The sequence below is a fragment of the Mastigoproctus giganteus genome, chromosome 5, assembly GCF_048544385.1.
Source record: "Mastigoproctus giganteus isolate SK-2022 chromosome 5, ASM4854438v1, whole genome shotgun sequence".
Lineage (NCBI taxonomy): Eukaryota > Metazoa > Arthropoda > Arachnida > Uropygi > Thelyphonidae > Mastigoproctus > Mastigoproctus giganteus.
This window is the reverse complement of record NC_143579.1, coordinates 212,796,783-212,811,166: the sequence shown is the minus strand read 5'-3', so window position 1 is coordinate 212,811,166 and position 14,384 is coordinate 212,796,783. Positions and strand designations below refer to the sequence as shown.

Genomic DNA, 14,384 nt, shown 5'->3' with positions numbered 1-14,384 from the left:
GACTGAGGTGTATAAGGCCTTGAATGGGTTAAGCAGGCTCAATTCTGATGAGATTCTTCCTCTTGCTCAGATTATGAACCTGAGGATATAAATTCAAATTGAGGAAAAGCAGTTGTAGAAAAGTTGTGCAGAAATTTGCCTTTAGCCAGTGGGTAGTTGATTGCTGGAACAAACTTCCATCTGTCATTATGGAAGTTAATAGCTTAAATAAATTCAAGAAAGAACTGGACAAACGTTTAGAGGGAATGGATATTCAAATTTTTTTTTTTTTTTTTTTGGATGATGCTACATAAGCTCGCTTTCTTGCATCACATGCCTTTACTACTACTACTGCTACTCTATCATGATTTGATACAATTGAGATAGAGACGTATCGACCAAATATTGAAGCCATGTTCTAACCACTCGCTTTCTTACTAAGTCATGAAAGAGCTGGACTTTCGTGAATATTTCTGCATTTTCTTGCATTGCGTTTTATATGAACCTTTATACAACGATTGTTGACAATCTCCCTTGGCAAGCAATGGACATTGTGTTGACGGAAACAGGCACAGAATCTTGGAGAGGAGAAATAAGCCTCTGTCACTATATCTAACTTCAGCAATTGTGATGGAAATTCTGGGTAGACAAAGATAGTTGACTTAGATAGTGCTGGAATGTTGTTGTTGTTCTTAAGTGATCGTCTACAGCTATTACACACAGGGATCCCGTCGACTTCAACATCGAGAAATGCAGAGCGTATCAATGGTGTATCTTTAGCAGCTGTTTTCTTTGTGTCATTTTTGAACCATAGACGATCATCGATGTACAGAACAGAAATCATTTTTCATAACCATCCATTCAAACTCTTGATGTGCATTCTTACGTAAATAGTAGTCAGTGTAAGGAAAAGGAGGTTGATCGTTTAAACTCATCTGCTTCACAATTGGAGAAATGTTCCATTGCACAAAATTAATACTCACTTCGGGTATATCATTGTTAGGTGGAGCTGCATTGCTGGTTGAAGGCACTACTAAATCTAATGCTTGATTTTCTGTTTGTCTTTTACACAATCTCGAGAGTCTGTTGTTCTCACGCACTTGTTGTTAGATCTTCTTTATTTTCTTAGGTTGGCTTGCTCGATACTTTCGACAACACTCTGCATTTGACTTCAGCATCGTTGAATGCTCAGTCACAGCAGTGTGGCATCCAGTCCCTTTCACTAATCATAAAATTAATGATGTGAAAACATCTATAATGGCACCTAATGATGGAATGTAATGAAAATGTGGATTGCAACAATACAAATACTGGAATTGTTGCAACCATACTTCCTGCAGTTACTACTGTAGGAAGTATAGTAGTAGTAATAGTAGTAGTGGCATGTGATGCAAGAAAGCAAATGTATGAGCTTATGCAGCATCAGCCAAAAAAAAAAAAAAAAAAAAAAAAAACACACCATTCCCTCCAAATGCCTGTCCAGATCCTCCTTAAATTTATTCAACCTATCAACTTCCACAACGACAGATGGAAGTTTGTTCCAGCAATTAACCACCCGCTGGCTAAAGGCAAATTTCCGCATATCTATTCTACATCTGTCTTTTCTTAATTTGAATTTATGTCCCCCCTTAGGTTAGTAATCTGAACAAGTGGAAGGATCCCATCAGAATTCAGCGTGCTCAACCCATTCAAGGCCTTATATACCTCAATCAGATCACCGCGCAGGTGCCTAGTCTCCAGCCACTGCAATTTGCAGAACTTAAGCCTCTCTTGGTAAGAGGATCCCTTCATTCCCCTCACCAATCTTGTTGCCCTTCTCTGTACATGCTCAAGTAAATCTACATCCTTCCTAAAATGAGGCCTCCAGACCTGTACACAGTACTCAAGGCATGGCCTGACCATTGCCTTATACAGAGGGACAATCACCTCCTTTTCCCTGCTAGCAAAATTCCTATATATCATTGACAAAACCCCATGACCTGCCCTGGCAGCCTGTCTGCATTGCTCAGAGAACTTCATATCTGACTGCACAATTACTCCCAGGTCTTTTTCATTTTCTACCACCTTAAGTGTAGAACCACACAGTTGGTACGTTTCTCTGGGGTTACTTCTACCCATATGCAGTACTTTGCATTTGTCAAGGTTAAACTTCAGTTGCCACTTCTTAGCCCATCTGCCCAAATTATCTAGATCTTGTTGCAGTAGCACACTGCCATTACTGCCATTAACAACCCTGCCAACCTTTGTATCATCTGCAAACTTCGACATTAAGCCTGATATACCTTCATCAATATCATTGATAAATATACAAAACAACAGTGGACCTAACACCGAACCCTGTGGGACTCCACTAATAACATTAGTCCCAGAAGAGCAGCACCCATTGATTACCACCCTCTGTCTTCTTGCACTTAACCATCCTTTTATCCATTGTAGCAACTTACCCTTAATACCATTCTGCTCCAATTTGTACAATAGTCTTCCATGCGCAACAGTGTCAAAAGCTTTCCTGAAATCCAAATATATGATATCAAAATTATTTTTTGCATCCAGTTCCTTTGTAACCACATCATAATATCCTATCAAATTTATCAGACAAGACTTTCCCTTAGCAAACCTATGCTGTGTCTGAATTATTGCTGCAGTCTTGTCTAGATGATCCTGCAATGCATCTTTAACCAGAGACTCCATTATTTTACCCGGAACAGAAGTTAAACTAACTGGTCTGTAATTACTCGTGTCACCCTTCGATCCCCCTTTGTGAATTGGGGATACATTTGCACATCTCCAGTCCGTGGGAACCTCCCCCGAGTCCAAGGATGCTCTCATAATTATGGCTAAGGGTTTGCTTAGTTGCTTTGCCGCCTCCTTTAATATAACTGGATAGATCCCATCCACCCCAGGTGCTTTTCTTACATTTAACTTCAACAATTTCTCTTCCACTTTGCTCTCAGTTATTACAAGATCATTAAGCACCCTGCTACAATTTGATAACCTTCTGCCATTTTCAAACCTTAATAATTCCTCACGTGATTGTGATGTCACTATTCAACAAATGTCTACAATCAAATGGGTAATTAGGCTACTGTCTTGGATTTTGTTAACATCTTCCAAACTTTGATCCGGTAGAGTAAGTAGCTGGCGTGAGCATAAAACGATACATTGTTCATAACTTTGATTCTAGCTGTTCGATTTTAAAAAGGTTCTGATTTTAATCAAAGATGTTTTCACATAAAACATCTTTTGTGCTTACAGGGTACACATGAGGTTTTATAATCTATACTTCAACTGCATACTTTATACATAGACGCATGACTTTTTGTGAAACAAAATTAACGGACTTCACTCATAAACAAGCACATGCATACTTTGGATAATGGATGGAGTGAATAGGATGTAAAGGAAGAGAATATTTTTAAACATGTATATATTTCTTTTATTTTCATATATACATTAAATACAAACCTCCTCCTGGCTGTAATATACTAATGTAACAGTGAAGGACTGCAGTTACAAACAGAATAATAAAATGATAACGTCTAAAATAAATGATGTCAAAATAAAAAAAGTGGGCTTAATTAAAAAGCTTAAACAAAATGCATGTAAAAAAAAAAAACACCCTTCTAGCCTGGATGCCATTTAGAGAGCTAGTTTGTAACTCTAAATTGAATAAATAATAATAAAAGCTTTTACAATAATATTGTTTCATTATACATATTTTTCATCAAATGAGACACTAAGGGAACAGCTAAGTGACATATATGAGAAGTTAGGATGATTTTTATACTGTAGATGTATAAGCATGCGATCTTTCTACATCACAAGATGGAGGTTCATTGCATGTAGTTTTGCTATTAAATATAGCAAAAGTTGACCAATGCCATGGAATATAGATTTTAAAAAAAGTTTTTTTCATGAATATAAACTTATCTTTTGTATACCATGGTGAAAGCAAACGATATATATAAAACGTATTGTTTCCTAGTTAACACAGTCAGTTTTCATCGTTTTGTTTCCATTTGCTAGCCATAAAGCGATATGCACTCATCACTCCACACCTAGGCACTCTAAACCATGAGAAGAGAAGGAGGATGACGAGAATCACGAAATACAAAATTGCTGAGAACTTTAATTTCGGCTGCCTCCCTGCTGTGTGTCAGCAGATTTCACTACTGTCAATAGGAAGTTCAAAATTTAATTTGAAGGTATTGGGGATTTCATATTAGCCGATTCAAACCAGCCAAAATGTTTTTCGTTTTAAAGGGAGGGACTAAAGCAGTATCCAGGTGGAATCATTAAAATTTAATCATGTAACAGTAAAAAAAAATCACATTATTTTAATCATATGGAGGGAGGCTATAGCCCCTTTAGTCCCTACCTGGAAACACCACTCTAAATACATATAAAATGGTTTACTCGTGGCCAGCAACCAAGCTGTTGTCTGGTTTGCATAGTAATATCTCATTCATAATCCTTAATTCTTTTATTCAAATAATATGTGCAGCACACAGACAATTTTTTCTACAAATTCTGAAAACATTTTACTGAGAGTTGCACCAGAAATCCCCACATGCCTATGAAAAAAAGCGAATGTGTTGCTACACAATGACTAGTTCAGCTGGGCAAAGCAATGCAATGGGAATGTAGTGAGAGATAATTCATATTTCGTTTGCTATTTAAATTCATATTTCATTTACTATGGAAATGTGGTGAGCATTAGGAAACATCTTAGGAAAATATGAAAATAATTCATATTTTCCTAAGATGTTTATGTGAAAATCAGCTTTACAGCCACAAGTGCACCTTTGTACAACATATGCCAAACTGAAATTAAGCCTGAAATTAACTTATCTGGGATAAAACTACTTCAATTCCAACACAATTAATAATGCAGATCATTAATTGTGTTGGAACAATTAATTGTAATGCCACAAGCTTAGTCTATCACCCCAGCTCCGGACCACCACTATGACCAACACACTCAACATCCCAAGACTCACGTGGCTCATCAATGAAAGGAGACTCGTCATAATGGTCAAACTCATGACTGACCTCATCTCCTCTCCCTATTTCTGGGATAACTGTGCATGAAGGATCCCAGAAGCACATCTGCAAGCAACTCTGCAGCTATGCCCTCTTCAAACATGCCTTCACCTGTCAAACTGGTTTCTTCTTCCAGAGATATTATCACACATCCAGGATCTAGATGTCGACTTCAAAAAGTTGTCACAATCGACAATATAGAAAAAGAATACTTCGTGGTGGGTGGCCAAGGCCACCACTATTGTAACCCAAGTTTCAATCAATGTATACTCTTACTCAATTCAATTCAATGTATATAATTATACAATTCAATTCAATGTATATAATTATACAATTCAATTCAATGTATATAATTATACAATTCAATGTACAGTAGACTGTCAAAATAACAGCACCCCAAATAATGGAACATTCGAGCTAACAGCAAATTGAGATTGAATGTTTACATACACTGCAGATGTCTTGCAGTGCTGAAAAAAGAAAACGGCTAGTCATGTGATTACTCTATTTGTTTATGTTCACAATTTTGAAAGTGAATTCTGTACTGATACACTGATTATACCACTGTTTTACATTTATTTTAAATTACAAACCCTCACTAAAGTTAATAGAGTTAATAGTAACTTTAGCTCCTAAAGTTAATAAACCTCATACAGAGAAGAAAAGAAGAACGACATTAAAGCTAAGTGACAAACTTGATATAATCCAAACTATTACATTAGGGTCACCCGGAAAGTTAATTCATAAATCCCATGTGTATTTGTCTGTAAATTGCATGTGTTCTCTGGTCAATTTGCTTGCTTTGCTGGACGAAAAAACCCTGGTTTCTGGTGAAAAAACTTTGCTATATGTGCCTGAGACAGACTAACTCAGCCACGGAGTGAAAAACGCCATAAAAGTTCCTCTCGTTCAAGTGTGGGGAGGACAGTGACAATACCACTGTGCTACCCATGCAGCCTAAACTTGATATCATAAAGAAAATAGAACAGGGCGTAAGCAGGAGTGTATTAATGGCAGAATATAACATTGGATCGTAAACATGTTTATGTTATTTTATGTTCGATTAATAAAATTGCATTCTTAATCACTCTGTTTCTTATTTAGCCTCATTATTTCTGCATTAAATATATTAAAAAGAAAACTTTCCAGATAACGGAAAAATCAAAATAATGGCACCTTGAATCCCCGAAGGCACTATTATTCTGAAAGTCTATAATTATGCAATTCAATGTATATTCTTATGTTATGTATCTTGTAACTTATGTTCTGTACATTCACCTAATGTTTTCCATATATTGGTATACTCGATTTGTTTCTTTATTTTCTATTACTTTATTTTATTTATATATTATTATTTTATTTTATTATTTTTGGTTTATTCAGGCAACCTTGTCTTTGTATTACATTATTAACCCCTGGCCACTGTGCTATGACGGGCAGTTGCAACTACATTACTACGTAAAATATCATCTCTGCATTGCAATAAAGATTCTTCTTCTTAATTGAGTAATACTAAAATTGACATTGATGTCAATCTGACAGATTTTTTGTTTTTTATATTTTAACAGCTCTGCCATACTTTATACAAGGGATGCACCTTGTTGGGTTATCAATATTTAGGTTTTAATTACAATCATGATTTTAATATATGGTAAATAATAAAGCACAACATATATATGTTATATTAACATATGTCAATATAATATAAAGAAATCTTGTACTTTATAATAAAATAACATATTATGGATACATATTAGTCATAATGATGGCAATAATTCAGAGCAACCTATTATGGATATATAGTAAGCTACCAATTATCCAGGCATTTCCCTACCCACCATATAAAATGGTGGGTAGGGAAAGCACTGATAACTTAAAATTATTTTTAATTTTTCTTTTTAGTTTTGATAAAACTAAAAAGAAAGAAATAAGAGCAACAGCAATTATAACTTAAGTATATATGTGAATAAAGTATATGTGAATAACTATAAATTATCAATTTCAAATAGATAAAATTAGAGAAATTAGCATCGGTTTTCTCCTTACTTTCATTATATTTTCTCATGGTATTGATATTTTTAAATACAATTCTAAAAATCGATTACAAATTATCATTCTGATTACTGTAATTTCAGCCAAAGTACAGTAAAGCTCGTTGCATCCCAGAGCGGCGCCTCCGTAGCCAGGTGGGCAGGAGCAGCAGTGCGTAGCACACGCTTCTTGATTAGACCGGGGTTCGAGCCCATGACCACCAAATATGGAGGATGCAGAAAGGTCAGGAGATGACCACCGCATATTCCTGGAGCAATATGGCCTTAGTTGCTAATGCTCCTAAAAACCAAATAACAACAACATCCCAGAGCAATTGATAGTAGAAAGTATTTCCCCTCCATTATAAATAAATACATTTTCTGTATTACACTGTTAGAAGGTTACATAGGATTAGAGAAGTTTTCAAGACAGATACTGCAAGAAAATATTACAGTATTGCATGGATTTGAACTGCTGCATGCTAACTCTGTATGAAATGTAGCATGCTGATGACTTGGCTACTAAAAACTTGAAAGAAACCATAAAACTAGCCTTTTATGAATTAAATGGGTGGAAAGAAATCATAACCACCTGTGCCAGTGCATTTTCAGAACCCTTCAATTCTTCAAGCAATGATTAAAAAATGATGATTAAATAATGAAATACAGTAATCAAATGTTGATTTTAAAAAAAAAGCAAAATAGTGAACTAATAATCCCTCTTACTCTCTGTTACTTGGAAAGAACCATAAAATTTAAAAATTGTTGGAAATAGAAAACTAGAAGTGTGAGAAATGAAAAAAAGAGAGGTGAAAACTTAGTTGTTTATAGACAATATAATGTTTCATAAAGATTCAATAAATTTATTAAGTAATGAAAATTAAAATGAATTTGAAAGATCATATATCTTCCATAACAGAAAAATTGAGTAATTTGTTTGAATGCATTTATACATTAAAATTATAAAAGATCCACATATTATATGTGTAAAATAGATACCTGTCTAATAGTAGATTTGCTGTGGAGAATGTAGTTGTCTAATATTTCAGTAAGTAACCAGTCTAGGTCCTTCTCATTTGGTTTCATTATAGGTGGCTGTAAAGATATTAGCAAATTAAAGCAAACACTAATGAGCCTTAACAGATGGTGTTTATATAACTTTAACTTCCATCATATCGAATCAGACATTCAAATAAATTTCTCTTCCCGATATTGATTATTTTCGGAAAATTATACTATTCATACCTACAACCATAACACTAATTATCAAAAATTTTCTTATTTTTGCCCTAAGTACTGTTTGCAAACAACTTTTAAAAAATAGATTTTATTCTTTATATGGCTGTTTGTTCTCTTGACAGCCATGTTAATTTTGTTTACTTTAAAGTTTTTATTTACTTACCCTTTTAAAGAAGTTAATTTTGTTCACTTTAATATCATCAAGAATTGAGAGTGTATATAAAATATTATTTGTAAAATAATAAGAGGAGTTTACCTCAATATAATACCTAGAACACTTCTGTATGATACTCTCCAGAAATTAAAACGAAAAAATCGAAAACTTACATTAGAGTAAAAAATAAATAATTAAAAACCAATTTTTAACACAATTTAAATCAATTTAACACAATTAAAAATTAAAAAGAATCTAACGAAAATATTCAAAACGATTTTCCTTCCTGAAGCTGACAACGCTTTTCGACCGTATGTCGTGATCACAGGAATGAAAATTACCGAATAAGATTGAACCTGAAACTGAAATAGTGATTATTTGTCCAATGCATGGACCTTTGCGCATGCGCGTAAATTGGAGATCAAATATGGCCGCCGAACATTAAAGTACAGAATTCTCGTGTAATTTAACTTCTACGGTTTCTGAAATTACGTTGAACATTAAATATTTTGGCGTCGTTAAATAAAAAAGTATGTTTTTCGTTAAGGGCATGAAAGGCTAACTCTGACGCTGCTGAACGAGAAGCACGAACTGAGGCTTCATGTTGATTTACATGAATATTCAGAGAAAATCGTGTCGAACCTTGGTTAGATGAGTCGCAATCACCGCAAGAAATGTTGTATACCAGATGATTAATTTGTGTTGCAAATGAGGAAAGATAATGTTCGGTGGCCATATTTGATCTCCGATGTGTGGACCTTTACACACATGCGCGAAGACAAATAATCACTATTTAAGTTTCAGGTTCAACCCTATTCGGCAATTTTCATTCCTGTGATCACGACATACAGTCGAAAAGCGTTGTCAGCTTCAGGCAGGAAAACCGTTTTGAATATTTTCATTAGATTCTTTTTAATTTTTAATTGCATTAAATTGATTTTTAATTGCGTTAAATTGATTTAAATTGTGTTAAATTGGTTTTTAATTATTTATTTTTTACTCTAATGTAAGTTTTCAATTTTTTCATTTTAATTTCTGGAGAGTATCATAAGGAAGCGTTCTACGTACTATATTGAGATAAACTCCTCTTATTATTTTACAAATATTAATATCAACGTAGAACGTATTGAGTATTACAGCTCTGATTCATACTATCTAATAAAATATTATTATATTTTAATAGTAAAATTTAAATTATAAACATAAAATCATTCTAATTAAAGTGTTCATATAGACTACTATTTTTAATGAATAAAATTCTAAATACATGAAACAAGAAAAAAAATGTTTGTAAAGAATGACATCAGAGTGAAAATGACACACTATAAGTAGATAATTGGAATCTACACAACAGAACAACAAAATAGAGTTTAGTAAATGAAGCTTGACATTTATTCCAAATGCAAAGATATTCCATTTGTCAACTGCAATGGAGTGACCAGCATGGCAACCATTAGTGTCTGCACAATATGCTGAATGTGAAGAATGCTGTCAATGTCTGCTCACAGTATATATATCCTGTAAAATGTTGAAAATAGGTTGTGTAATACCTTATGTATAGCTATCCTTTAAGCCATCCAGAAGTTGAACATTTTTTGATATATACACTGAGTGGACAGAAATCACAGGATACCTACCTAGTAACAGGTAGCCCCACCTTTCATCCGGATAATGGCAGTCACATGGCGAGGCATCGAGTCCACTAGTTCACAAACACGTTCCACAGGTAATTCCATTCCATGCTTGCTGCACCACTGTCCATAATTCTGTCGCATTCCTGGGTGGAGGATCCAAAGCTTGAACAGACCTTTCCACAGCATCCGAAAGATGCTCCACAGGGTTCATGTCCAGTGAACAGGGAGGCCATTCCATGTTGGTAAAAATCTTCTAGTCACCAAAGCTCTGTGGGGAGGCGTACTGTCCTGCTGGAAGAGTCCATTGCCCTGTGGGTGCATAACGACCATGAAGGGATGCAGATGGTCTGCAAGAATGGACATGTAACGCGGACTATTCAGAAAAGCATCCAGACATAGCAAAGGTCCCAATGTGTGCCAGCTGAACACACCCCAGACCATTACCGACCATCCACCTGCCCGAACAGTACCTTGCTGACACGACGGGTACATAGCTTTGTGCAGTTTCCACCAGATAAGCACCCTTTCATTCGCTCAAAATAACTGGAAATGGAACTCATTGGACCAGGAGACCTGTCTCCAATCAACTAAGGTCCAGTGCCAATATTCTTTTGCCAAGTTGAAGCGTAGAGTCCTGCATCATGGTGTTAGCAGCGAGACTCTGGTGGGTCTGTGGCTCCCATAACCTACTGCAGCTAACGATCGCCTGATGGCCTTGGTGGAGACATTTCTGGCACCTCCCTCATTGAAGTCGGTGATTTGTTACACCGTTGCTCTCTGGTTGGCTGAAACAATGCAAGACAGATGTTGATGGCCACGTTCATCCACCCACAGCGCTGTCCACAATGAGATGTTATTCTGGAAATGGCATATTCCTGATACCCTCTTGATGCTGTTGAATGGGGATAGTGCAATTTCTGTACCACCTTCACAATAGAATGACCCATGCATCGGGCACCCACTATCACCCACTATCACCTCTCTTTCAAAGTCTGTTAACTCAGAATATTTATCAACACTGACATCGAATTACCGTCTACATGAATGCAGTGATGCAGCGTACCTATATACCTGCACCGCGGTGGGGTTCATCCACTAGGGAGAAGGGTGACAGCATCAACATTGCCCAGGAACCAGGTAACCCATGAATTCTGTCCTTTCAGTGTACTGTCCTTCAGTGCTTTTCTCATACATCACCCCACATTGCTTGATCAGCAAGATTTGCTTTGTGCAATGTGAGCCATAATTTACATAATTTCTCAAACATGTCATCTCATTCACCTGGCCACAGTCCATGTGATTTTATATATAAGAATACTGCATGAAGTTGGTTGCACCAAGGCACCCTTGCTCTTGTTCTTGAAGAGCAGAATAACATGGGTCCACATCAATTCATTGCAAGGCCATCTGATGTTCAACAGTTCAGTGTACAAGACAATTTGCTTAATTACATTTCATTGTATGTGACAAATGAGTGTATGACAATTTGGTAAAAAAAAAAACAATTGGTGGCTATGACAATTCAGTGAGTACAACTATTTGGTGTTGCACAGAGATCAGAAATTAACCAAATTAGTGAAGTAAAACCTTTAGGAAACAAGAGAAATTCTTGTCACTTAGAAAGGGGGAATGCAGAAATTTAGAAAAAAATAAAATAACATATTTTTATCCATTTATTTTGTACAAAAGGATTCAAGTTAATTCCTCTCATGGCTGTCAGGTTGGAAAGTGAGCACATGCCTATTTCAGTATGACTCCATGCATATTTTAAGACCTTTCATACAGATAAGATTATTTATTAATTTTTTTCTTATCATACCTACTCAGTTGAAACCTATGCTTTTCCAGAAGCATGAACTGGTTGAGGATTGGGAAGCTAGAAAAAATTATGGGTGCATAAACCAAGTAAAAGGAACAGAAATGAAGATTATCACTATGAAAGTTGTTAAAACCATATGTTGCTTTAGTAACATGAACTGGTTGAGGGTCGCAAAGCCAGAAGAAAACACAGAAATCACAGGAAAGGAAAGTTAATAAAGGTAGGTTCCTTTTTCTTTTACAGAGAACTCTAAATCCTGCTCTATTCTAGCAACATGGAATTGTGAGGGATGGGAAGTTGAAAGGAATTTACTGAGTGACACAGAAAAAAAAAAAAAAAAGGAAGGTTATTAGGCTGCTATTTTTTAATTAATTTTTTTTTTTTGCGGCTGACAGAGCCTGTGCTGTTCTAGCAGGTAGAGAATCCAGAAGAAAAACCAAAAGGTTCTCTTGTATCCCAATCTTTAACCTGTCCCTGGCACTCTTTTTAACAGGATCCCCTAAAAAATAATAGCATGTGCATTAAAAACCAAAAGTGGATAGCAAACTCCATCAAAAATATAAAATATCAACAAGGTATCATCACTAAATTTATCATTATTTAGAGCACATCGTGTTAAAAATTTGCAATTTCTATCTTGCTTTGCCACACACTGAATTCTCCCAAAGAATTCACAAAATCGTTGTACTAATCGAATTGTTGTAGCCACCAGCTGTCTTTCACCAAATTGTCACATACAGCGAAATGTCATTCACCAAACTGTTTTGCACCAAACTTAATGCCACAAATTATCTCCCACACTGAATTGTAATGCACCAAACTGTCATGCACAGAATTGCTGCATATAGTGAACTGTATGCAGCATATGCACCAAACTTTCTTGCAACAAAATGAAGTGATCCCAAATAACACAATTACTGAACAAAACTTCATAATGTTTCTGATGTGGAAACTGTCACCAGCCTATTGCTGATTATGTGAACTTTTTTTTTTTTTTTTTTTTTTTTTTATTTCCTTATCTAATTCTCTTTCACATTTAGTTGTAATTTCCACATTCTGAATATCATTACTTAAGAGAGATTATTCTGTGTACTGTCTGGAGTAGGCCACTCCCAATTCTGTTCATCCTGAACCATACATATTTTCTAAATATATGTTCAGAACTAGAAGAGCCATGAAAATAAATAACTGGAGCATAAAATCATCTTTAAATTACCATAACTTTGTGAATGCAGAACTATAAGAAATTCGGTAAAAGATTTCCATTGCATATAAGAAAAAAGCATCTTACAGTAAAGCTGTCTTCATTAGCAGTCCATATATCTCTTGCAGAAGATGAAGTAGGTCCAAGGGCAGCATTACAGAGAGCATCACCAATCACAAAACTAATTTCAATATCTGTAATCTACAAAATAACAAAATAAATTTAAATTAGATGATGCAAAGAAAATGGTTTTGTCAAATTAAAAAATAGTTTAACTTTCTCAACAAGGGTGTAAAGCCTTCCGATTCGTTCATATAAGGAAATCGGTTGCATTAATTAATTTCATTTAGTTTAACACCTCTTTCAGACAACAAATATAAACAGATATTTAAAAGTACCATCAGACAGAAATTTCACTCTAACAGTATCATTCTCATTAGTTATTTCATGTGCATAATAAATATGCACATTAAATATACTAAAATGTGTATACCTATACTAAAATGTGTATAAGTCACAAAGCAGTTACTAAAAAAATCAAATAAAAAAAAATTGTCTGATACAAGGCAGGTATATGTTCACTAGTTTATTGTTAATGTTATCGGTTGTTCTGTTCATTCTTTTTTTCTTTCATTTGTTTTGAAATATTGTTAAAAAAAATTAACTTACTAATCTTTTCATTTTTCACTCCAGTTCTTGAATTTGTTATCTTGTCAAATCATTTATTAGCTTACCATAAGTTCCACTTAAATATCTTTCTTTCTAATTTTTTTTTTTTTTTTAATCCAGAAAGGGATCAGAACATTTTTGACAATCCTGGGATCATTTTTTTTATTTATTTATTAATAAAACTACTCCAGATTTAATTTTATCTTGTATTGCCTTTTACATTTGCTCCACTATACTTTCAGCCCATTTACAGGAGAATTATAACCAATACCTGAGACAGTGTCCTTATTTTGCCCATTTTTTAAAATGATAGGTTTCCTACCTATTCTCAGCTTTACTTTCCACTAGAATAACTATTAAATAAATACACATAAAAAATTACTCAGTTAATTCTTCTCCATTAGACAAAGTGCTTCTATATGCTTCCAAAAATCAACTTTAATCAGTAAAAAGCAATTAGATTAAATTAATGATTCCTTTCCCTTTCATCAATTTTTCAACTGGGTGCACGTCCTGATAATATCAGACATCAAGTAGGATTAAACAGTATAATAATTAATATTAATAGAGGTAAAGCATTTAAAAATGATTTTAGTTTATTAAATTTAAAGTA

At 34.6% G+C, this 14,384-nt stretch overlaps 1 protein-coding gene across 1 annotated transcript in view; it reads right to left on the bottom strand.

Moving 5' to 3' along the window:
* Positions 1–14,384, bottom strand: part of LOC150086083 (proteasome adapter and scaffold protein ECM29) — a 367,922-nt gene that overhangs the window by 201,957 nt on the left and 151,581 nt on the right. Inside the window, exons 21-22 of the mRNA XM_090374364.1 lie at positions 13,190–13,303; positions 8,052–8,147 (exon numbers count right to left, since the gene is read on the bottom strand). Coding sequence (XP_090230490.1) covers positions 8,052–8,147; positions 13,190–13,303 — 210 coding nt within the window. The remainder of the gene's footprint in view (positions 1–8,051; positions 8,148–13,189; positions 13,304–14,384) is intronic.